At 37.6% G+C, this 27,362-nt stretch overlaps 1 protein-coding gene across 1 annotated transcript; it reads right to left on the reverse strand.

The window, feature by feature from the left end:
- Positions 1-5,849: 5,849 nt before the first annotated feature.
- bmp16 (bone morphogenetic protein 16) lies at positions 5,850-25,567 on the reverse strand. Its single transcript, XM_088346221.1, has 3 exons — positions 25,278-25,567; positions 12,073-12,440; positions 5,850-10,507 (listed from the first exon to the last, which is right to left on the reverse strand). Exons 2-3 carry the CDS (start codon positions 12,431-12,433, stop codon positions 9,567-9,569), a joined length of 1,302 nt encoding a protein of 433 aa, XP_088202347.1. The 5' UTR covers positions 12,434-12,440; positions 25,278-25,567; the 3' UTR covers positions 5,850-9,566.
- Between the last annotated feature and the right edge of the window lie 1,795 nt (positions 25,568-27,362).

The raw sequence follows: 27,362 nt of genomic DNA on the forward strand, positions 1-27,362 counted from the left end.
CTGTTGAAGACTGTTAATAAACACAATTGAATCGGAATATTATTTGATTTTGCCCTTATTTATTTTTTCCTCTATCATTATAATTTGGTTTATTTATTACAGATTTACATTTTTGTTGTCTTAATATTGTCTTATCATTAGATCCTATTTTGTGTAGAAAAAAAAAGATCACATTTGAAGCCTGTCTTAGAGGGAGCACACATAATTGTCGGACTTGTTGCTGCTACGGGTATCTAACAAGCAAAGACCTCATGAAAGGCTGGACAAAAAAATAAGAAAAATGGTGTGTTTTGGCAACTTTGAGTTTTTATGGTTTGTATTTTTCTTTGTGCTTTATAGCACTCCTTTTCAGTTGCGCTGCAAATTACAGCGACATCTAGTGATTAAACCATACACGCTGTCCCTTCAAATACTTGGTTCCTCTTTTACTTAAATCAGCAAAATTATTCACCTACAAATTAATAAGCCACTAACATCTAAAATCAATGCTCGATCTTGATTATCCTACGATATTTTGTTACACTGTACTGTATTACACAGTTTTTAACAAACAAACAAACAAACAAACAAACAAACAAACAGACAGACAGACAGACAGACAGACAGACAGACAGACAGACAGACAGACAGACAGACAGACAGACAAACAAACAAACAGACAGACAGACAGACAGACAGACAGACAGAAAGACAAAGGGTCACACAGACAAACAGACAAACAAATAAACACATCTGCATTTACAATAATAAAACAAGTAAGATTCTGAGAGCTGCAACAATTGCAATGTACCATTCTCCACGTGTATACAGTAAGTTATTGCGGTTTCTGTTTTCAGTATTATTCTTGATGTCAAATCTACACTGTGTACACAACGTAGTGCATTGCTATGTGGTGGTTTGCGGGATTACAGAAACCTCTCGCTAGTTCGCTCTTTGGTTATCGCTGGTGGATTTTGAATTAAATTGTCTTTATTGTAATAGATATCAATGTATCGTTCATTGTGTCAGACAGGACACAGCAAATGCTATAAAGGGGGCAGTTTAGGGAGGGCTTTGTGTGCTGTGTGGGAATGACTGTGTTCACAACTGTGGTAGGCTGCTGTATGATTTTAGTAAAACAGTGGGTTTGTGGAAGGGACACACAAGTCATGTGGTCGATCGGGCTACCCTCCGCCCAAAAACAAACAAACTTCTGATCACTATTAACCACGATAACTGATGGATTACTGAACAGGGGGAGGTAGCAGGCACAGCATGGAAAATGGAACCTGTAATCCATTTTCGTTTGCCTTATAAAAATACTGTATTTTAACAGACTAATAGAGGTTGTCTACACATTGATTTTTTCATTCAAGAGCAATGAAACCCTTTCAAGATATAGAAATAAGTGCATCAACATCCATTAACCATCTTCTCATCTTCCTTGCAAAATACAGCTGGAAGATGGAATGAACCCAATCGAGGGACACCTGCAAAAACATCATTTTTCATCTGTAAACTTTTACAAGAATAGGATGAAGGGAAGCTGGATAGGAAAAGCTGTTATCATGAGGAATGTTGGTCGCCATCTTTGTCTGTTCTTCACGCCCGCATCCAGTTCGCCGCCGCCGTCAATCACAATCTGAATCTTGGATCGGGGAATAGGTTTTCTGGATCGGTCTGTTGCCTGATTGACGGCCTGAGTCTTTACACCTGCTCCAGTCTGCTTGTCCTTTTTGGCTTTCTGAAGCAACGGCTGTTTGTTTTATGCGAGTGGGCTCTGCGACAGCGAGCAACTGGTGGAGTCATTGACATCTGCTGCGGCGATTTGGGAGCCTTTGGTTTTATGCCGCGACAGACATACGTATCAAACTGCAATTTACTGCACTTGAGGGGTTAGTTACAATGTCTGACGTCCGAAGGAGAAGCTTTTTGCACCAACGCTGAGCCATGTCCGGCCATGATGTGTTGACGCTGTTGCTTAGTAAAACACCCAAACGTTTTCATAGTCTTCCTTTTTAACCGATCACAGCAGTGTTTTTTAAGGGCGCTTGAGAATCAATCAATCATTTTGTGAACAGATAAATTTTTTCCAGGTAATTCCCAGTGAACTGAAGAAAGCCTTTTGTTATACTCAAAATATTGCCATACTGTATAATGAATGAAAAAAAAGAAAGACTGAATTTGAAGGTAATTTCTTAATGCTCCCCTCTAACCAGACCTTCAAAAAATCCGTTCTTGAGAATCAAATAAAATTCAAAGACATAATTTTTCTCCCCCCAGTCAATGGCCAGTACAGAAAAAAAGATTTTGTATTTAGAAATATAATTGGAACAATTTTTCAGAATATTTTACTGCATTTTCCCCCACTATTGCATCCCAGTTACCGGAATGAAAAATCTGTTTGAGAATCAAATTTGTTTGATTGTTTATTTTTTATTTATTTATGATCTATCCATCCATCCATCCATCCATATTTGTGTTATTTTCATAGATAAACCATCTATCTATCTATCTATCTATCTATCTATCTATCTATCTATCTATCTATCTATCTATCTATCTATCTATCTATCTATCTATCTATCTATCTATCTATCTATCTATCTATCTATCTATCTATCTATCTATCTATCTATCTATCTATCTATCTATCTATCTATCTATCTATCTATCTATCTATCTATCTATCTATCTATCTATCTATCTATCTATCTATCTATCTATCTATCTATCTATCTATCTATCTATCTATCTATCTATCTATCTATCTATCTATCTATCTATCTATCTATCTATCTATCTATCTATCTATCTATCTATCTATCTATCTATCTATCTATCTATCTATCTATCTATCTATCTATCTGTCTGTCTGTCAGTCAGTTGCCTAAAATCCCAAGACGTACCCAAAGTAAATTGAATGCTCTTCTTGAACCATTCGGTGAATATGTACATTTTTGGTCTCTTTTGAAAGGTAACACTCTGAAGATTTGTCCAAAACTAAAACAATAACTGCTAGTGCTCAAACTGGCCCTCATAAGTTGTCACAGGATGAGGACCATGAAGAAAAGCCCTGACAACTTTTTTAAAGCTTATTTTCAGATTATGTTCTGCACTGACATGCACAAATAGACTCCAGGTGATGCTGAAGAATATACTACTCTGTCCTCTCTCGTTAACGAACCCATTCAATGTAGTTCCCTGTCTGTCCGTCCATCCGTTTATAATAAAGCTTGATTTATTTAAAAGTAAAAAAATGTCTCTTATTTAATATAGTTTTTTTGGTGTTTATTGTATCCCAAAAATGGCTTTTATCATTTATTTACTGTGGGCTAGTTGCTAGCGAGGCGAATAAAATACTGAGGGAAACCCTGACGTAACCGAACTGCCCTGCCTCCTTTTGATCCCATCGCAATTCAACTGGCAAAATATCTAGATCAGCAAGTTACTTCCTGGTTTATGGAGAATGACGTAAAGCGTTTCTGATGGATGAGATGGGGGCAAGTGAGCCAGAGTAAGGGATGGGTTGTTAGAAGAGGAGGAAGTGAGTGACAGCTTTTGGATTGTGGAGGGCTTAGATAATGGAGAAGGAAGTTCAGAGGTCACCAACGGGACAGTAAGTGAGCCGTGATGTGTTGCAGCCCGTGACACCAAATGCGCTGGCGCTCGTCCAACCATTTTTCTACAGCAGTCAGTTGCCGTCAGTGAAAACAAACAATATTGCCACAAAGGCCTTTTATGTCCATGTGCACTTTTACTTCATTTCTCATCTCTTACACACAGATCCACAGATGGAAGATATCCCCAGTTGACATGCATCTGCTGTACAGCACGGCAAAAGACATTTTGATGTCTATTTGAAATTATATTTTTGAGTAGGTGGGCGAGGTGCTTCAGATGCCCACTGTCCACTCAAAGTTTACATAGAAATTGAATGTAATGAAAATACTATTAACCTTTTCCAGATCCCTCCGCAAAATAGAGTTCCTTGTTTATGAAATTTCACTTGATTGGTGCCAATTTTTTTTTCCATTTCATATGCAAAAGTTTACAAGTATTATTTCTGGATCCCCCCCCATTTTTTTTTACATTTAATCGATCACCACCCTTCTTTATTTGCAGCACCGCAGCTTGGTGGTTAGCATGTTGGTGACACAGTTTTGAGGTCCTGGCTTCAAATCCAGCTACCAGCTTTCCTGTGAGGAGTTTGCATGTTCTCTCCGTGCTTGCGTGGTTTTCTTTCCACATTCCCAAAACATGCATTGCAGGTTAATTGGCTGGTCCGAATTGTCCTGCGACCCTACTGAGGATAAGCGGTGCAGATAATGGATGGATGGATAATACCTTTTATATAATTAAATGATTAACTCAGGCTTTCCCAACCTTTTTTATGAAAAACACCCTCCTTTGAAAATATTTGCAATATCCTGGAACCAATTTCTATTTTTAAAGGTTGAATTATCTTATTGCCTAAATTACCAGGATAAAGTTTTTCTTTTTATCATTTATTGTCAATGTGGCTCAGCAGATAATTCAACCTGTATTAATTTTGGTGAATAATTCTGCTGTAATTTGGGATTTTATTCTTTTTTTCACCTGTTTTTCACAGGTTAGGACAATTTTTATCTAGTACCAGTAATTAAAAAAACTTACACACACAAAAATAATATTTAAAATGAGAAAAGGATATCTGCTTTTGCTGTATCCCCACTGTTTTCTCTTTTTTAAATTAAGATAATAGAATGATTAAAATCCGCAAAATTTACTTTGATTTATTTTAGTATGTTCTGCAGTGCAACCTTAAACAGTGTCATCATACAAAATAAGTTATTAAATATTTTTCCCTAAACCACCTCATGAGCAGAAAATTTGTATACAGTATCTGTTTCACCCCCCCAAAGAACGGTGCCAAGTATGGCTGCCGCCAGACTACTTGCTGAAGACACACTGCATGATGGGACAATGCCCAAATGCATGGACAAAACTGTTAGTAATTGTACTACCAAAGAAAGGAAACATTCAACTACGCTCCAACTACAGAACCGTTGGTCTCATTAGCCATGCAAAGTTAAGCTAAAGGTCTTACTGAACAGCCTGAAACCAGAGGCTGAAAACATCCTAGCCGAAAAACAGACAGGTTTCAGGGAGTAAAGGAGCACCAAAGGACAGATTTTTAATCTGCGCATCCTATGTGAGAAGTTTGAACAACACCAGAGAAACCTCAATGTATTCCGTTACTCCTCAAGCCTGCACAAAATTTTGTAATTTTATTCATATTTAGTTTCTTTTGTCTTTTATAAGCATATTTGGTATTGCAGTAATCCAAAAGTAATTGAAAGTAATCCAGTTAAAGTAACCCTACCCAACCCTGGCGGTACTAATCAATGGTACGATTGGAGCGTGGTTTCAAACCCCAGCCGGTGTGAGACAAGGCTGCATTCTCTCTCATTTTTATTCAACATCTTCCTGGAGAGGATCATGCCCGGAGCTCTGGAGCAACATAAAGGTCCAGTCAGTTGCTCTGGTCTTTTATACCGGTAGTTACCAATCGCAGATCACCTGAGATTTGTCCTTGCCTATTGTTTGAGGAACTGTGACATCATCATCACTCGACAGCGATTTTCAGCTATGGATAAAAAGGGTCCATTTTGTCGCTTAATTCATATTCCACATAGGCAACAATGCTGTTAAATGAATGCCGTTTTTACATACAACTGGACAGGCATTGAACATATTGTAGAAACATACGGGTAAGGATTTAAAGATGTAATGTTATTTGAACTGGTGTGTCTGGATAGTTTAAGGTAAAAAGAATCCAAATTGCACGTAACAGTACAAAATAATCACACTAGCTTTTCTGTGTTTGTTTTCTTTATTGAGATGTCATTTTCTGAACACTTTTACAAGCTGCTTCTGCATTGATGTTTTCACAAAAAAGAGACACTTGAAAAAATATGAACGTAAAACACTCTCGTTTTAAAGGGCACAGAAAATGTCCCATAAATTTTTCTGTACACATGCAGACACAGCGGACAAGACTTTACGCCAGCAGCGGTGACGACCCGCAAAACACACACAATAACACACGTATGGTATACACTTGCACTAGGGATTGTATCACGATTTTTGGGAGAATGTCAAAAGTCTAGTAAATGTTGACACATTGCTTTCATAATATTTTACAGAACAAATATATTTTTCAAAGAAATTATAACAAAATGAATTGTAGAGATTCCCAATTGCCATACTCTCATAAAAATATGTTGAGTGACTGTGTTAAGGTGAATCTGATGTGTGTAAATTTATCAATGAGGATAAGATGTGATTCCTTTCTTTTCTTTAATTCTTCAAATTTATCATCATCATTTCCTGAATGTATTATTGTGAAAATATCTGGACTGTCAAGGTGATGGGACCAAGATAACAGTTTTTCCTTCCTTTTTTCTTTATTTGTTTCATATAGTAATTGATATTGAATTCTTTTTTTTTGAGATATTTTTTTATATTTTGTCATATGTTTTAGTCACGGGCGTATTTTAATTCAAATGACTCATATTTGAATTTTTAACAAATTTGAAATAACAGCGAAATATTTGGTTTGTCAAACTCCTACAAAACGTAACATCTTCGTTTTACCAATATTATTTCCCTTGTGCTTTTGTCATACATCATCTGATGACAGACTAGCAGGGAGTCTTATCATTTTGGCAAAATATTTTTATATGCTTGGAGTACCGTATACATTTTTGCAAAAATCATAAAGTGATATGTGGTGCAATATGGATGAAAGTCTTGCCATACAAATGTTGCCTATGGAGTATTAGCTTTAAGCTTGATGTAGTTGACTAGTCGCTAATTTGTGTTGATCCGACTAGTCAACCACGACACTAGTCAATGTCGCGTTCTGTAAAATAAAACAAAAAAACATTGGAGAAGTTGATCCCTATCTTTGACTTGTCAATGTTACGCACTAAATGTATTTGGAGAGAAGTAGTTCTTCTGTTGATTGGGTATTTAAAAAAGCTAATATAAAATAGCAACTAATCAAGGTTACCTTTTTAATGTCATTTGTAAAACCATAGAGTAAACCGGTCGAATCACCCAGGCTAGCAAAAACTCTCCTTGTTTTATTGAAAAGTTAAAGTTGATCAAATGATAGTTTTAAGACATTGAAAAGTCTTTATTTGGACTAAGTTTGGACTCAGTTGGAAGGGCTAAAAACAACAATGTTTTAAAGTCTAATTTGGTGCTAAATCAAATAATTAACAGACCATAAAAAATTTAGCACAAAGTCCAAGATCTAAAAAACACTAAGTAGCATTGGTTCAAACTCCGTAGCTCTCTTGGCCATCTCAGTCAGCTTGATCCCATTTTACAAGCTCCATATACATAAATGTGAAAATGCATATTGGACCCTGATTATATGGACTGTATTGTTGCTAGAGAGTAAGAAAAGGGGTGAGAGAGGAGAAAAAAAGAACCCCAGAAAATGTCAAATGTACAGTATATCGTAATTTAGGCGCTATACTGATATACTGATATAAGATTTCTAGATGGACTAACAAATGGCTCTTATGATGATATGCCATAGTAATGAGATGAAATGATTGATAGAACAAGAGTCCAAAGTTAATTCACGGAAGAGTCTTCTTCAAGCCTTTAGCTTCAACACATTATCCAATTTTTTTTTCTCGGTGATTTATTTATTATGTAATGTATGTTTGTTGCAAAATGCCTGAAAATAACCTCCCAAAAAGTAAAAAAACAATACCAAATCCACCAAATTATACACTCTCAAAATCCTGGTGTAGTTGTAAGCCAATACGTGAATAAATTCCTTTAAACCTTATTTGCAACTAGTTGATGTCGGACTTCAGCAAAGACGACCGACTAGTTGATTTACACAGACTAGCGACTAGCTACTATATATATTTTTTTACAAAACATTCAAAATTAAAGTTACAAAAAAGTTATCCGCTGCCATCTTCTGATATAGGTGAATGTTAAAGTCACTAAAAGAAAGCAACAATATTGAGCAATGGCATGCTTTTTTTCCAAAAAAGGTTCCCGCACGCCAGTTGAAAAATACTGAACTTGTCTATTCAATCCCTAAAACAAAGGCGCACACACCAACTTGCGCATCTAAACATAGCTTTGTTAGCGGACACTTATGTTATGAAAGTTGCTCAGCTGACATGACTCACAAACATTTAAAGCCCGAAACTCACTCCACAAGAGTGTGCAGCTTATCTTAAATATCACCAAGATTAAATATACCGCCACACTGCAGCCTTTAAATACATTTTAAGTTAAACGACGGCACAGTGGCAGATTTATATGGTTTAATCATCTTCACGTCTGCAAAGAAAAGTTGTCTTTAAATAAAAATAATGTACATTCAGAGCAATGGTGCTGTCATTTCTTTCTCAGCATTGGTAATGTATAATTTTTAAATAGCTGTTGACATAGAATTGCTTTTCACGACAGTCCTAACCCTTTTTGTAGTTTTTAGCAGAATGTTTTGATCAATGCTGTTTATTGCTTGGGCAATACGATGTCAAATAAAAAAAGAAGCGTGTTGATTTGATTTTCCTGCTGCAAAATACTTATATTATGGTAGAGAACCTCTTTGTGAGCAACTGATGGATTGTAAAAGCTTAAGCAAGGTACACATGTACTGATTTCTTAACCGATTAACATCATTTCTAAAAACTGCATTTAGTGTACCAGCGACCCCAGGGAAGATAAGCAGCAAAAACATTGTTTACTACTTAGTTCATCAAAGTGAATTCAGATGTAAACAACATCAAGCGACTTTAAACAACAATGAGAAAGAGTATGGTCCTTTTGTTGACAGGTTGGGCAATCTAGTAAACTTCCATCAGTAAATTGTGATGTGTGTGATGTATGTTGATAAACAGTAATATTGTTTTTTATAACTATTTAGTTAATCAAAGAGAACAGATATGTAAAAAGAATATCATCAGTCTACGACAAATAATAATGTTGATAGGCATATTGGACATGTTACTTGTGAAAAATCTATTAAATTCCTATTAGTGATAATGGCTGTTTTGTACGCTAATAAACAGAAAATTTGGTTTGTTGACTTTTTAGTGAGTAAGAGCTAATCCAGATGTAAACCATTTATGATCAGTCATTCTCAACAACAATGCGAATTAGTAGTGGAATTGTTGACTCGTTGAGTAATAAATTCCCTTTAAGAACTTGTGAAAGCTGTGTTGCATGTTATTACCAGTAATGTGGACTGAAGTCTAGAGTATTTGTCATGTAGTTTACGAACAAGTTAGACCTCCATTAGAGAGTAATTTTGGAGTAAAAATATTTTTTGTTTGAACTTTAAAAGACACTGGATAGGACAAATGACTAAGGGGGTTCAGAATGCTCAAAATTGATCCGATTAAGAATACAGTATATGTATACCTCGCTTTTACTAATAATTTCCAAAGGTCGCAATCCAATGTATTGGAACAACGGTCAGTGTTGTTTTACATTGGAGCTGGAATTTTCATAATTGGCCACCATCGTGTTGTCATTGTCTTCCTCTGTTTCCATTTAGTACGCTACCGGCACCCACATCCCTCCACCACCATGTCTTGGTAGTTTTTCAGCACCACGCGGTCCTGGGGGTCCAGGTAGAGCAGGGCGATGGGGCTGAGCGAGGTGGGCACGCAGCAGGCCCGCGGAACCGCGCCGTTAACCGAATTGACCAGCGTTTGCACCATCGCGTGGCTGGACGAATTCATGTGGTCGGCCAGGGGGAAGCGACATTCACCCATGCAGAAGAAAGCGTCATAACCGCTGGGCGCAATGATCCACTTGTGCCAGCCAACATCGTTAAAGTCCACGTAGAGTGGATGGCGACGACAGCGGTTTCGGGAAAGACGCTTGAGCTTGGCTGCACGACCGCCATTTCGTTTAACCCTACCTGTTTGACCGCCCCAGTTCAATGTATCATAGGTTTTATCCGGGCCCCGCTTTTGGTCTCTGTTCCGATTTTTCCTGCCCAACCCACCGAAGTTCCTCCTGCTGTTCTTGGCCAAAGGCTCTCCGCGACCATCATGACTATACGTCACCAGGAGGGGACGCTCCTGGGCCCAGCTGTGCTCGTCCTGCCCCACAGACCTGCACACCCTCAAATGCCCCCCTCTATGTTGTGCCCCTGCCCCTTGATCGGTGTGGTTCTCCGATACCACCTCGAGAAGGAAGCTGAGATGATCTGCTCCATTTAGAGCTGAGTCAAAGAGGTTCGCCTTCAGGCTGAAGGCTTCCCAAAGGCTGTTTTTTGGACTATGTAGAGGTTTTTCCGCAAGCAGTCTGGTTTCTAGCAGGGTGGTATGGGGGGCTAGACCTTGGGCCGAGAGGTAGAGGTTGACTCTGTGGGAGGTGGTCCTGGCACTGCGTAGGAGGCGGAGCTCAGCCGAGAGCACCTTCTCATCCAGGGGGATGGATGATATGTTGAAGGAGATATGTGCCCGTTTCTGGTCCTCCGCTGTGAGGGGCTCTAAGAAAACAACAAAGACTTGTTTTAAAACCAGGTTTTACTGTTTTATCTACTCTCACTTGCTTTTATTTTTATTTAATTATCCTGAATTCCTTAATATTACACCGCAAAAATGTTGATAGAGCAAACAATAAAAAAGTAATCACCTTTCCATGTGAAATATTCTTCTGTTTGCAGACAATTAGTTTTGTTCATTTTAAATATTTTAGTACTTAGATTGATTCCCATAGTTATTTTGAAGGAGATGCTCAGACGTTTGTTCTAATATTTTTAATGTATTCCATTAGAATTTGCTAATTGCCTCACAGATTTTGTCAATTGTTTGCGGTGTGGTGTCAGTTTCACTGTATTTTTACATTGTTTGTTTCAGTTTTACTCTGTTTTGGATTAAAGTGAAGCTTGGGCGCTAATCTTGACTCAGCGCTTTATTTTAAGAGAAGTTAAGTGCTGCCAAATTGTGTACTGCACACACACAAGGAGAGCAGAACATTTAAATCAAATTGGAAAAACAATACTAAGATAACATTTTTTTTATAAATTTGTTAGACATTTTTTGTAGGAATTTATCTGGAAAAATTATAAAACACATACTTAAAATGAGCTCTTTTATTAGATAATTTGGTTAATTTCAAACATTATTTGTATTGTTTTTACCATACTTTTAAAAATATTTTCTTCCTCATACATTTCGATCATTATTTTTTTTATTTGAGTATAATTTCCAAGCCCTTTTTATATATGTTTCTCTTTTCTAATATAATAAAACAATATATACGCAAGAAAAAAAAATAAAAGTTTCGTGATACAGTATGATATGGCAAATTATACAAGATTTTGTTCATTTTGGTGCAACTTAGCTGATTTTAACAAAAACCTTCTTAAAATGAATGAATGAATCGAAATGGACGAAACAGTATGTCTGTAAAATGAGTAAAATAAAATGTTAAATGTGTAAAATCCTGTATCAACGTTAGATAAGTTATTCTTGTGTTGCCCATATATAAAAATAAATACATTTCGGTTTTTTATATTTAGGACCGATTGCATTCTGCTTTGATGTTTTACATTAAATTATTAGCCAAAATAAGAATAAAGAATATGGTAGTAATAATACTGCCTCAAAGAAATAAGATTGGACTTTTTTTTGCTGATTAGAACTAAAATTACAATGTTAATTCCGACACCTTTTTTTTTCATTTTCCAGAAAAGCAATAATCTACCTGTCAGCTATGATAAAACCAAATGAAAATTGAGACCAGTTTTAAAAATATACTTTAAAAAGTGAGTATGTTAAAAGGTGTCAGATTCAATAAGTAAACATATATCATTCACGAATTTTGCCAGATGTCTTCACTGTATCCATACACGCGTGTGTATACACGTACATGAACCTGTCCAATCTATTGAGTGCATGACCTGTAGGACATGTTTTGATTGTTAAATAAGCCTGTCATAAAGTAGATGTTTTCATCACCAGGTGCTGATAAAAACGAACATGCAAGCAGCTTCCATGGTATTGGCTAAAGGTCCTTTTCCTCACTCTCATTTGGAAATGGTAGGCTTACCTGAGTGGTGAAAGCTGCGTATGGTGTTAGCCTGTTGCACGTGCTGGCTGGGGAAGCTAAAAGCAGGGTCCTCCAGCAGGTGGTACTGCTGCTGGTGAAATCGGTACAGATCCATGAGGTACCGAGGGATGGGTGCACCGGGCCGAGGGTTGGGCTGGGACGGCAGGCCCAGGCGCTTCAACAGGAGATTTTGGATGGTCTGGTCCAGGCTTGGTCCTGGGGGGGATTCAGTTGGTTCCATGGCGGAGGGCGATGCATCAACAAGCCTGCCATTGTCGGCCTTTCCGGGGTCACCTTGGCCGGTGGACGAGGCTTGAGGTAAAAGCAGGACCATGAGGAGCAGGAGGTTAGCAAGGAGCATGGTGGACCTAGCATGAGGAATTAAAAACAATGTCAAATTATTTGAGAAAAGCTCTTCAACACTCAAACAACACCCTAAGACTGATACAAGCACAAATACTCGCTTTTTGAGTAGTTAACTATAATAAATTCCGATACCAAATGGTATGACATTTTTGGCCATTCTCATACTTTACACTTAAGTAGTGTTTGATCTGATACCAGACACCGATAGCGCTAATACAAAAATCAGACATCCCACAATAAAATTATTGGTTATAATTGTTTGAAATTAAAGGGATACAGTAATATTTGACAACAATATGTTGGTGTATTGTGAAGTGCACCCGAAAACGATCGCTAAAAGCAGAATGAGTTATGCAAACTACAGATACGCAAAGTGACCAAACTGCACCATTTTCATCTCATTTCTTTGTCAAACCTTTCACAAAATTTTGGGTTTTCAGACGTACTCATAGCAGCAAGATCCCAGACAATAATGTTGGCCCCCTCTAGGTGAGCCTCATTGTATGTAAAATAAATACAAATTTCCCAACCTACAAGTATTAAAAAGGATGCAGGTTTATATATTAGTTCATGTAATTCTGCTTCTTATTCAAATCAATATTGGGTTTTTAAAGAGCATTGTTTTTCCACCACTGAGATACGCTAGATAATACACATAGTCCCTTATAAGATAACTTAAGATTCACAAAACGTATGTTTTTAAATAAAGTTTAAAATACTGGTATCAACCACCATTGTGAGTATCGATACCTTAATATAAGACTGTTATCTCTATTGATACCAATATCTGGTAGGGTCCTCTACTATTCCCTTAAATTGCAAGACATTAATCACTTTCCTTTAATTCCTAATATTTGAATCCTGATAGTGTGGTGTACACCGTCTTCACTTCATATACATTGAAAAGAGACGAGGTATTGCCACAAAATCACTCGATTAGATCAGTACTCCACAACCATGTGTCATATAATAGTAATTACATTTGGATATTCTGGGTAAATTGTTTTTTTGTGCTCAAATAACCAATCTGTTTGATGCCTACTCACATTTCTGAGCCAGAAAACAAAACAAAGGAACTTTTCTTATTTTACATTCCAACCTCAACTAGTGAACAGTAAATACTGTAAGAAACATAACACGATACGATTTTTACCTATCTCAATATTTTTCAAAGAAGAAGGATTCGATTCGCTCCAATTTGAAGCATCAATCTTTCAAAAATAACTAAAGGGGCATGGTGTATTATTTGGCGCCTCCTAATGGTAAAAAGTGTATTTCAAATTAAAATACATAAGCTATCAAATAAACGTTCTTTTGTCCTTTCGGGGAAAAAAACAGGTTATCCGTCTTCATAAATAACAAAAACTTTTTGAACATCTAGGCAACAAAATTTGAAAAAATTGTTGCGGTTTGGTCACTTTGAGTCTCCATAGCTTGTCATCTTCCTATGCTTTGTACCACTCGTTTTTTGGGTAGACTAAACAATACAGCGATATATAATGTGTCCCTTTAAACCGATCAACACGTTCGTTTCACCGCTAGGAACATATTTTTGAGTGAATCAAATAGATTTGGCCCAACCTCCAATTAACAATGAATCGTGAATAAAAAAACTAATCTGGGCTACATAGTTAGTTTCTACAATGATCCAGAGCCTGGCTATGCTACCACTTGCAGTAATTCTCATCTCCTTGACTTGTAATCAGCCTCGGGCCCAAAAAACCCCCACCGAGTTTATGAGGAATGACAAACAACAAGATCAGTTTTTCCCGCTGATGTGGTAGTCCACGCATTTCGTCTTTTTTGTGTGTGCATGGGAACATGACCACAAACTGGGAGGTCAGATAATTACAAGCAGGGTCAACTGCATACCATCGCGACACAAATGTTAATAAGTCAACTGCTCATTAAGCTCCCGGCCTCCTGAGGTGAAAATTGAGGCGAAGTGTACAAAAGAGTGTATGTAAAAAAGAAGAAAATAAATGGGCCAAGCCTGCATATGTTAAAAAAGTTTCATTGTTAACCTCCTCTCATTTCAGATACAAGGTTACGATCAAGTCATGAACAATAGACTAGATGATTAGGATGAAGAAAAAAAATGAGCCAAGGGAAGAAAATTGAAGCATGTCTCTGTCCTGTACCATCAACAACGTAGACACTTCTCACAATGAATACATTTAAAGAGACATTGTGTATTAATTAGTGCCTCGTAGTGGTAATAAAACATTCATTTATTTAAAAAAAAACAATATTGATTTAAATAGTGAGCAAAAATACATGAACTATCATACAAACGATCATTTTAAACAAATAATTTTATGTCAATGTGTATTTATTTTAAATAACATGAGGCCCACCTCGTGGGAACTCACATGATTTTCCACCAGCTTGCTGCCAAGGGTACTCCCAAAAAACCCTGTATAGTGCTTGGCCCCAAAAAATGGAAACAAAGGGTAAATTTGGGTGACTTCAAGTCACAGTGGATTGTATTATAGCCAATTTTTGTTACTACTTAGCGCAGAGGGTATCCCGTTTGTTATGCATCTCTAAAATAACAATTTATAATTTTGTTCTATATTATTACGAGGTTAATTATTGGAAGTAGGGTTATATGAACTTGGTCAACCACTAAAAAATAATTTCACTAGAGAATCACAATGACCCAACACTGGCAAGCTTTTCAGGTTCGTGGGCACCTCAGCTGTCCACGTTGGAAACATCTAATGTTAATTATTAAACATCAGGAAAAAAGTCAAGTGCAAATAACGATAAATAGTTTAAAGAAAAGATAGAAATTAACTTTATTTATTCATCATAAATAATTTTAAAGACGATACATTCACAATGCAGTTCTGTTTATACTTCGAACATCTCTAAACAAATGAAAATTGAACTGATATTTTATCACAAGTCAGCCTGAGTGTATTGGTTGTAAATTGACATAGAATCCCAGTCAGATTCGACATAATTTGTATAATCTTGATTTTGATTAAGTCAACAAACACAAAGTAATGTCGTGGAGCAATATTGCTTTTGGGTATTGCACAATATAGATTTTTTTTTGTTATTTTTTTATTTTCTTCTTCTGCATTCTTTTGTGAAAAGGTGTGAAAGAAAAAAGGAAAAAATAGCAACATATAAAATGAGTAAAAATGATATATATATATATATATATATATATATATATATATATATATATATATATATATATATATATATATATATATATATATATGGTACTTCTCCTTACACTTTATTTCATTGTAGTTAACCGAATGTTGAAATATTGCTATTGTGTTTTCTTTGAAATGCTTTCAGCCCACTTTTGCTTACATATGAAATAAAGGCTACGATTGGTGCCTGCACATTCATGTAACGGGGATTTTAGTGTCAAGAAAATGTCGCTTTTGTGCCTGTTGAAAATAAAAGATTACAGGCAGAGTCACAAGAAAATATTGCTTTATATATTTTAGCTTTATTATTAAGTTAATTACCCTATATGCGTCATTTTAACTTTTTAACATTCAATAAGGCCGGCCATTGGCTTGTAGTTGGATTCCTTATTTGGCTCTTCAATCCATTTGAGTTTGACAAGCCAGATCTGTACGGTGTATGAAAAAAAAAAATGAAAACCAAAACTAAAGTGAAGCCTTTCAGAAACTAATTGAATCACCCTGACCTGAAAAACCCCATAACATAACGAATTACAACATAAACCCCAAATCAATTACAAGCCTTGCCTGCTCTCCTTTATTTCTTTACGAGCCATTGAATCGATTAACTGCGAGATAAGTGAGTGTTTAGGGCCCGGGTGAACACATGATGACACCGCAATGGCCTACGAATCTTTCCCCGCTATAAGGAAACAGGTTAACATGAGGTTAGAGGTGTGACTGTATCTGTTTATACCTTTATGCGTACGCGATTGGCTACGCCCTGCATAGGTTCAAAGGTCATGAGAAAAGCAGCGTGGGATTGTCGGGGCCCGTCCATCATGGCATGACGGCCGGCCCCGTCCAGCAGGGGAGCGTTTTACCTGAGGCCGGGGCAATTACAGACCAGACTGTTAATAGCGCACTGAGTACAAGAAGAAGATGTCTCTCCTGTACTTTCCTCATCTACTAAAAGAGGTTCAAAGGTTCAGGCAGCTGGGGCAGGTTACAGCCAGATCTTTCACAAATTACCACAGATAAAAGACAAAACACAATAAAGAGACTTTTATGGTAATATAAAGTCAGATTAGGAGAACAAAAGTAGAATCCAAGCTATAACAATATTAGCGAACAAATGTCACTAACAATGTTGTTTAATAAAAACAAAGCATCAATGCAATTTCTGCCAAGTTCTCTCAATGTCAAAGTGAAGAACGGGTAAAGGGCTGGAGTAATTATAATGGATGAACTTTGCCTATGGCGTCAGATCGCTATCTTAGCAGAATCACTGGGGTAATGTGTAGGACAGACAAGTAACGCATTTTGCCGTGATTAAAACACTAAGTTGGCAGACTGTGTCTACAGCGCTCAATCTTGATTAACTAGCAGAACAGCCATAGTTAATTCAATTGGCATTATGATACTAACATATGGTGACTAAAACATTCACTAAAAAATAATCAATGTACTGTACTGACAAAAATTCAAAAGCCTGATTTGAATTTTTTTATGTTGTAGTAGTAAAACTTGGTCTCCTCTCTATCTGTCAGAACCCACACAGACCCAGACACGTAACGTTTTCACACAAGCTTTATTTTAAGGGAATGTGGTAGTCATGCGCGTGAACACGAACTCCAGGGATGCGACTATCGCTGGGCGGAAGAAGTGAGACAGAAAAGTCAGAGGCAGACGAGATTGAGGCCCGACAGAACAGATGGGATCGATACAGGACACACGGGTAGATACCGGACGGGACACACGGGATCGATACGGGATACTGGGGCAAGATACCTGACAGGATGAGACAAACGGGATCGATACAGGATACCGAAGACTGGAGCAAGATGCCGAACAGGACGAGACCGAAGGGATCGATATCGGATACTGGAGACTGGAGCAAGATACCGGACAGGATGAGACAGACGGGATCGATACCGGATACTGGAGACTGGTGCAAGATACCGAACAGGACGAGACAGGCGGGATCGATATCGGATACTGGAGACTGGAGCAAGATACTGGGCAGGAGGAGACAGACGAGATCACTATTGGATACTGGAGCAAGATACCTGACAGGACAAGACTGGTGGGATTGATACCTGATACTGGATACACAAGCAGGAAACTGGACAGAGTCAAAACACAAGTCTTGCAAGTGCAGAGGTTCGTTGACGGACTGACAATGAGTGAATGAGAGCACTGAGTTTAAATAGGAGGGAAACCAATCAGGCAATGAGCCGCAGCTGGCGCCATACGGGCGTGGCCAAGTGGGTGCAATGGGCAACTATCACGTTGTCATATGGGCAAGGGACGAGAAAGCTTAAGATTATGTGACTGATCGTCGCACAGCTTTGTTTATGGCCTAACAAGGCAGTTCAATAAAATTCTGATAAAATTTCATAGAATGACAAAACCCCAAAATTAAAAAAACAAGTTTTAAGCATTTTTTAGTCCATCATAGAAAATGAAGTAGTGATTTCCCAATAACACAATTAGTTTTTTTAAAAAACGTACATGGTTGTTGATTTCTTTTTACCAGATAAATGTAACAATGTAACAATAATGAAATGTAATCGTGCAAAAAAATGAAAGTCATATCACAAGAACAAAATTGTCTTACTTGCTCAATGATAGAGTAGAATAGAATAGAATAGAATGGAATAGAATAGAATGGAATAAAATACAATACAATACAATAGAATGTATTGCCATTGAAACATGTCATATGCACAATGAAATTGCCACCCTGAAGTCCAATATAGGATACAAAAAGTCCTAATCTTGAAAGAATAAAAGACTTAATTAAAAAAAAACATGTTGACTAAATGTGGCATTATTTAGGTGTTATGCTTGTAGTATTAATTAAGCAAATTTGTTTTAATTTTTCTTACGAGGGCTGCTTTTTTGTTAGTTGCTATTAACTGACTAAAAAACAGTTGAGTTATGATACTCACTAGGCAAAGTTGTATTTTAAGTTTTGGTTCCTTGATAGTTACTATTTTATAATATTCCCCTTTTATTTTATTTAACGTGCAGCCTCAACTCTATATTGACATTTTTATGATTTTGGAGAAAAAAAAGAGACTTGTTGGGCAAGGGTGAAAAGGTTTGTGGTTGCCTGAGGTTGTGACCTAACCCCCCTGAGCAGCAGACAACTTGGAAATCCCATGCCTTCTTTTTATCTGTTTATTTCAATTTGCCTTTTCCTCTTCCTCCATCATGTCTTTTTTACTTCAATGGCTCCTTCCTGCGCCATTTTATTCTCTTTTTTTTCCAAAGCCTTCTATGTTTTTGCGGAAGAGTGAGGCGTACGAACGGCCCCTGGTGTCACCGCAGCTGGCTGATTTATCCGCCGCCGCTGTTTTCATGTTACGCTTGGTCCTCAACTTTTCCTTCCTGTTGCTCTTCCTATGTTTCTTTTCCCAAATTCCTCTTCTCGTACTCTTTATCTCTCCATTTTTCTTTTGGATTTCTTTTGTTTCTTTTTTTTTTTGGTTTGACAGTTGAAGAATATACACCATCCATTCATTCATTCATTCATTATCTGCACCACTTATCGCCAGTAGGGTTGTGGGGTTGCTGGAGCCCATCCCAGCTATCCTTGGGCAGTGGGCAGGGGACACCCTGAACTGGTTGCCAGCCAGTCGCAGGGCACACAGAGACAGCCAACTCACTCGTTCATTCACACCTAGGGACAATTTGGACCGGCCAGTTAACCTGACATGCATGATTTTGGAATGTGGGAGGAACCGGGAAAAAAAAATAAAAACTCCACACAGGAAGTTTTGATCTCATGACCTCAGAACTTTGCAGCACACGTGCCCATACGCCATCCAATTCTAGTCAAACTATGGCCTTTGAATTCATATTAAATTTGTAAGATATGAATTACCGTAAATTCTGGACTACAGAGCACACCTGATTAAAAGCCACACGAAAAAAGAAACCCAACTTTGTCTTTGTCAAGCCGCACCAGACTTAAACAACATAAAAATGATCCACTCTCGTCCATTTTTCCAGTTTTAAAAAAATCAGCGGGGAAAAATCTAGTACAGAAAAGTAACACATTGTGCTGCTATTAAAACACTCGTTTGCGGACTACTGACAATTTCAAGTCAATGGGTGCAGTCAATATTAGTTAAATTGCCATTAAGATATACTTAGGAGTGCAACATTCTCAAAACAAAGCTTAAAGTACTCTACCGAATAAATTTTGGAGGCCCGTACAATCACAACAGCCTGTACACATGCTGGGCCATGTGACTAATCTTAAGCTCTCCCATTCCTTGCGCAAATGACGTGATAGAGAGGAGTACAAGTATTGTTACTACTACATAAAAATCAGTATTCATAAATGAGTGGAATCTTTCCAACAAGTAGTGTCGGCTGATTGAATATTTTTGTGTGGCAGCCGGCGATCCCCACCTAAAGGGAGCTGCTATGGCTAGCCATAAAGCTCAAAAAGGGTGGGCAAAAATGATGCGTTTTGGCCACTTTCCTTAGTTTGTATTCTTCTGTGTCTTTTTAGCACACGATTTGAGTTAAACTAAACCAATACAGGAGGTGTCAAATCCATTTTCACTGAGGGCCACATCTGCGGATCAGTCCTCAAAGGGCCTCATGTAATTAATAAAAGTAACACGATGTTATCGAATGGCATGTAAAATGAAATGGAAAGTGTGTAATATTTAGTGCCTTTTAGTGGTACAAAAACTTTCCTTAGTAAAAAAAGAAGTCTAGGCAAAAACACAAGAGGTATTGTACAAATGTTAATTTTTATGAAAAACATAGGTTGAGAAATGTGTATTTATTTTACATAGTGGAATTTCTGCCCAGTGGTTACTGCCATTGTTGTCTGTCGTTTTGCTACTACGTTGTGCTCTGAGGCACTGTTTTTGTGTTCGCAATAGACAACACAGTGCCATCTAGTGGTCATATATTATACACTGGGGGCTTTAAAGTTAATACTCTTTCATGTAAAATAACTCTTAATTCATCACGTATTCAAGTCACAAGATAGATAGATAGATAGATAGATAGATAGATAGATAGATAGATAGATAGATAGATAGATAGATAGATAGATAGATAGATAGATAGATAGATAGATAGATAGATAGATAGATAGATAGATAGATAGATAGATAGATAGATAGATAGATAGATAGATAGATAGATAGATAGATAGATAGATAGATTGATAGATAGATTGATTGATTATCTATACAAATAATGCATTTTAAAATCAGATTGAGATTTTTCTTTAAATGTGAAGGTTAAAAAATAGAATTTACATAAGCCTTTAAGCCCACTTTTTAAAGGGCCACTTTACTGTATTTTCACATGAGTCATAGAATGGTGACACCTTTTTAAGTGGTACTTGTTCCAAAACGTTTACAACTCACTAACACGCAGTGTTAAGGATCATTGTGGCGACCAGGAGACAGTTCCCCATTTCAACAAGCCGGGTTGGAAATATTGACATCTCAGTGGTGGCTGACAGCAAGTAAAAAACACCACAAGACGGCCTGCTTTTTGCATTAAAACAGCGGTGGCGGCCTCACGACGCGCCGACTCAATTGCCCGCTGCTTTTTAACTCAAAATGTACCGTAAGCGTTATTTTGCTTGCTTATAATGAACTGAAGCTGTGTTTTAATGCATGGTTGTGTTGTGTGAGTTTTCCCCTGTGTGACTAATGTCTTCAGCAGCACAAGTCCAGACTATTTAGCCATTTTGTGTGTGCACTGAATGTCATTAAAGGGACTGTGCAATAGGTGACTATTAGATGTCAATGTTTTGGGCAGTACAATGAAAATGAGTGCTACAAGGCACAAGGGCCAATTCAAACTACAGATAATCAGAGTTTGTATTACTTGTTAAAATTATGCAAGCTTTTTGCCTTTAAATTTTGGAGGTACACTATGGGCAGTACGGCGACTGAGTGGTTAGAGTGTCTGAGGCACAGTTCTGAAGTCATGAGATCAAATCCAGCTACCAGCCTTCCTGTGCGGAGTTTGCATGTTTTCTCCGTGCCTGTGGGTTTTCTCTAGGCTCTGCAGTTTCCTCTGACATTCCCTAAAAAAACCCATGCATGTGAGGTTACTGGGCGGTTCAAATTGTCCCTAGATGTGAATAAGCGAGTAAGTTGTCTGTCTCTGTGTGCCCTGCGACTGGCTGGCAACCACTTCAGGGTGTCCCCTTCCCACTGCCAACAGACAGTTGAGATGGGCTCCAGCACCCCCACAACCCTACTGAGGATAAGCATTGCAGATAATGGATGGATGGAAAATTATACTTGAGAAATGTATTTTACCTTATTAAACTATATTTAGTGACATTGCTCAACTGCATTCAAGTAACTATACGCCTCATAAAAAATACTAATAGTAAGAAAGCCAAAACTGAAATGAAGTATTTAACTCAAAGGGATAGTGTGTATTATTGAACCACTATATGTCACTGTATTGTGTAGAGCAACTGAAAACCAGTTCTATCAAGCACAAGGAAAAACAACCAAAAACTACAGAGACTCAAAGTGATCCGCAACATTTTTACTCAAATTCTTTCTCCCAGCCTTTCACATGGTTTTTGATTTTTGGGGTACCCGTAGTAGCAGGAAAGGGGACCATCATGTCAGTTTCCTCTAGGTTAGCCCCATGTTATGTAAAATAAACACACATTTCTCAACTTGATAGCATTTATATGATTGTTCATGTGCTTCATTGTTTTCATAATCAATTACTAGGAAGCGCTTAATAATACACAATGTACCTTTGAGAACCCCCCAAAATACGACTAATTACAGTAGTCAATAGCTTTTACTATAGTCATGTTTTTTGTATTTTCTCTGATGCACTTTTGGAGCACAATTAAGACAGGAGCTAATGCGTATTGTTCAAGATCAATAGGAACAAAACAGGCCTACTTTAAATGTTGGAACGAAATAGTTTTCCCCCAATGATACATGATTTTGTATTAGAATTCAGTGTTTTCATACACACACCACTGGCCTCCAATGCTAAGATCCTGTTCGTCTCTGAAGAGCGGGATGACGTTTTACACTGACAAAACAACAGCGACCAGATGATGAAGTTGCTGTATCTGAGTCAGATCAGGAGGCTACTCCTTTTGATAGTAACCATGGAAACCAATACTATCTGTTTCATATGCGTGAGCAAACCCGTAACAAAATAACTGGCCTGGATAGGGACGGGCGCCACCCAAGACACACCACAGGAAGTAGTGCCCCTACAACCCAGATGGTTAAGCGATCCGTCACCCATGAACCGTAAAAGAAAGGAGAGCGTTTTTTTCTGTCTAATCGAAAGTACTGATACTCCAAATCCTGTAAAGCCACTGTACTAGTTCTTATGATATTACATCACATCATTCAAACATACGCAAATAATCAGTAGTCATGAAAGTTGCTTAAATTGAGTACATGGTAGATGTACAGGGTCAAACATTTTTCAATCTTTTTTTTTTTTCTAATAATAAAACCATCCTCTATCCCAGGGGTCTCCAATATAATGCCCGCGGGCATCAGTGTCCCCCTTGAAGAAAGCTGAAGGGTCCACAGACCTGTTCTAAAAATAGCTCAACAGTGACGGCTCATTGTGATCTTCTAGTAAAATAATTTTTTTTATTGGTTGACTGAGTCTGTTCAACCTTACTTCCAATACTTAACATGGTAATAACATAGTAACAACATACTAAACATGTATATCAAACTGAGTGCCCTTTGAGCCTATTTATAATAAAAAGAAGGTTGGAGACCCCTGCTCTATCCTCGAGGTGTCCAATTTTTATGTCATTTGAAGGGAATAATAAAAAAAAGAAGAACGTAGTATTTTGATAGGAAGATTTTTCAAAATGTATTAAGCACACGAAAATCTCGTTTTTATTTAATCCGTTTATTTGCCAGAAATCTAAATAGCTTTCTATTAGTTAAATTTAAAACTGTACAAAAAGGAAACTTTTTATGGGGAGAGGGGATTCTTTTTTCAAAATTGCGAACAGTCAATTTGCCTCCTGGATATTTAAAAAGGTGCACAATGCACAAAAGCATTTTTGGAGCCAATATAAGTGCTGCAGGCCATTCAAAAGTAGTACGTGGGCCATAAATGGCTCAAAGACTGTCATTCGGGAAATCCTTAGTCCATCCGAAATTAAGGTAGGGTTAATTATTTCTCGAAAACACAGAAACTTTTTAAAAAATGGCATGCAATAAATATTAAAATGCTGGTCTACTAGTGATCGCAAGAGCCAAGAAGAGATCCGCAGGTTCGAGAGCGTTCTCCGTTCGGGCCCGTGTGCTGTGGAATGCTATTACCCCCTGAGATTCGATCTGCAACCTCAGTGGAAATGTTTAAATCTATGCTTAAAACACACTTTTATTCTATAGCATATGAATAACCTATATTTCGGGTTGACAATATCTGTGTATTATTTGCCCTCATGTAGGTTTCAGATAAGGGGATGGTGTCATAATAGTCTGTGGTTTGCAATAATCTGTGGTCTATGCAGCCCTCTGAGACTCTTTGTGATAAAGGGCTATACAAATAAACATAACTTGACTTGACATAACAAAACAATTATATTTAATGCAAACAATGAGTACATTAAAACAATTTAAAATGTGGTTATATTAAAATAAAATTAAATGGAGGCAGGAGTCACACTTAATGAAAAGGGCAAAAGAGCCATCCATTTCTGCAGCAATTTAACACAGCAATTCTCAAAACATGGTACAAAGATTCACAGTTACGAATAATTGGTAATGACCTTTATTGTATAATTTTACAATATTTGGGTTTAGTGCACATCTTCAACCTGTGCATTTGGTGAAGCTAAGCGATCTAATTATTGTCATAAAAACTTGCCAGTACTTAAAAGGGCATTGTGTATTGACAAATGGCTACTAGATGCTGCTGTTTTGTGTCGTGCAACTCGTTTGTTTTCTGGCAAGCCTTTTGCAAGCTTTTTTTTTGGGTACCCGTAGCAGTGAAATGGCGGATGATAATGTCTGTTTGTCTTAGTGAGCCTCATGTTATGTAAAACAAATACAAATTTCTCAACCTACAAGTATGGCAGTTAAAAAAAGTAAGCATGTTTATATGACAGATTGTGTATTGCATTAAGTTTTTTAAACCAGTAAATAATACACACCATCCCTTTTAACCTCTTTTTGTATTCAGATGAGAATAACGTGCTACTGTGTTGTTAAAAATTTTGAAAAAAACCCTCTAAATGTTGTTGTTTTTTTTACTTTAAATGTAATGCCTTTTCCCAATAGTAGAAAAAACTAAATGTTGTTTTTATCCAAATTTCCTGTAAGCTGTATACAAAAAATGAAGACAACAGGAGGGTATTTTATTATTCAAAATACTGAATATTCCTCATAACGACTCATTCTAGTGTAGAAGGACCTATCTGACTATATAAGTTGAAATGATTGTCACTAAATTAAAATAACCATACTTGATAATCACTTTCCAAACATACTGTACGACTTTATGTAGTAAATGTTCTTTTGTATGTGTTGTGTAATACATTATCATCATGGCACCAATATTTTTTAAATGCCCAACCAAGTAAAACTGTGAATAATTCCAACAAGAATTTGTAATATATGAAAAGAAACTGCAAAGCTCAACAATAAAGTCCCAGATGTGTTTCTCACTCACCTCCAGATGTGCAGTGATGTACGCAGCGTCCATGTTTTATCCTTGAGCTCCAGCGTTCCGATGCCTCGGCTCTCCTTCCAGCTCCTTCGGACAGACAGTACTGTGTCAAGTCCCGTGTCAGGTAATCTTTTCTGGCCTCTCTCAACTACAGCAGTTGTGTGTTTGCATTTTGTAAATACGTGGTGACTATGTTGTGTGACGCTTTATCCATGTTGTATCCAAAGGTAGACTGTTTCCACCTGTGTGCTGCTGAAACGGGGCAGGTGCTAATGCAAGAGAAGTTGCATGAGTCTGAGGGAATGATTCAACTCTGTGTTGGACCTCAACCTTCTTACTATATTGTCCCACTCCCTTCCTTTAGCTGTCTCCTCCCCTTTTCTCTCTCTCTCACCCACTCATTCTCTCTCTCTCCTTGTACACACACTTATCCTCTGTGCTGCCTCAACATCAGGTAAACTTTTCCCTTGTACTGGAATCAAGTTGACTAACTATCCCTGCACATCATGTTAAACAAACTCACTATTTGGCTTCTCATCCCCTCCCTTCTAGTAACAAACTCACCTGGTGTGTTTCAACAGCGCCATTGCTGTGGGACAAAGGCTTCCTTCATTATAAATATGTGCCCCCCCCTCAATAACTCCAAATGGGATTCGAGGACTAATAAATAATAAAACCAAATGTATGAATGGATGAGTCAGCGGCCCTGTGAAGTCAGAGCATTTTGCGTTTGTGATTGGATGGAGGAATGGTGGCGTGGGTGTCTGTTTTTGCCCACTATGAGACGAGAAAAGCAAGGTGCACTCGTCCTTTCCTGAATTTGTATTCATGGAGTTGGCCTATGAGCAAACGTCTCTTTAGGATGAATCGTCTCACGCACACAAACCAGAGAAAGTGGTCTCTTTCATCAATGCGCACACACTAAAAACGAGCGTCACTGATTTTTTTCCCTAAAAGGTTATATGTTACCTGTCAATCAAATAATTTCTGGTACAATAGACCAAGGGCGTAGTTTTCACAGGGATAAAGGTGACGAGTCCCCGCCAATATTGAGCAATCATTGTGCTGTACCCACCAATATTATGTGATTACCAATAAAAAAAGATCGATTGATCAACATCTAGTTCACGTAGCAGTGCACAAAGGGTTCACATTCTCTACTGAAGCACAGACGCATATGACCAACGTGATTGGCTGTGCCGTTCCCTACTATCACGAAAGACCTATGTTTGGCTGCTCAGCCAGCTTATATGCGGTAATTTGGTTGAATGACACCAATAGCAAATTGTAGGCATGTAGGCGTGGGAAGGGGAAAACAATGGGGCAAACGTAAGGATGCAGCCACAGAATTTATGGAATTAGCAGATCGAAAAAGGGTTCATCACTGGAAAATGTCACCTAAGGCCAAACGTGCAAAAAGCAGATCAAAACACAAATATTACCCAGAAATTGAGCTTTTGATTTGGTGGCCCAATGCGAAGACCAAACAAACACCCTTGCGATATACTTGAATATAAAAATATTTGTGACTTGGTCTCATCTCGGCCGATTTGTGCATTGGTCGTAGTAACATTTACAGCTGGGGTCACAAACCTTTGTGAAGCTGAAAAATACTTTTTTTGTAACTGATTGGCTTGAAGGGCTACTTGTTTGACATGCATTTCTAAAAAACAAGTTGTTATGTTATTACCATGTAATATTTATGCTATTACTAGGTTGTAATGATTATAATTAGGGTTAAATAGGCTCAGTTAACAACTAAAACACTAAGAATAAATATACCAATCCCTCCTAATCCCAACATATTGAGCAAAATTAAAGTATAAAAAAGCCAAAGTACAGTTATCACAAGTGGTTTGCAATACCGCAACAGAGTTAACATTATAAACCGCTCTTCCCACCCTGGTTACCACCTCTTTACCTGTTGCTCTCTGGCAGGCGCTACAAGTCCCTTGAAACATGGACTAACAGGCTAAGGGACCATTTATTTCTCAGGACCAACACCAGCTAGTAGGGGGAATCCCTTGCTAGAAATACACATTTTTTTCATAGACAGGTGAATATCATAGTAAGATAAAATGTCTTTTT

The sequence above is a fragment of the Urocampus carinirostris genome, chromosome 10 (genome assembly GCF_059441175.1).
Source record: "Urocampus carinirostris isolate Australia breed hairy pipefish chromosome 10, RoL_Ucar_1.0, whole genome shotgun sequence".
NCBI lineage: Eukaryota > Metazoa > Chordata > Actinopteri > Syngnathiformes > Syngnathidae > Urocampus > Urocampus carinirostris.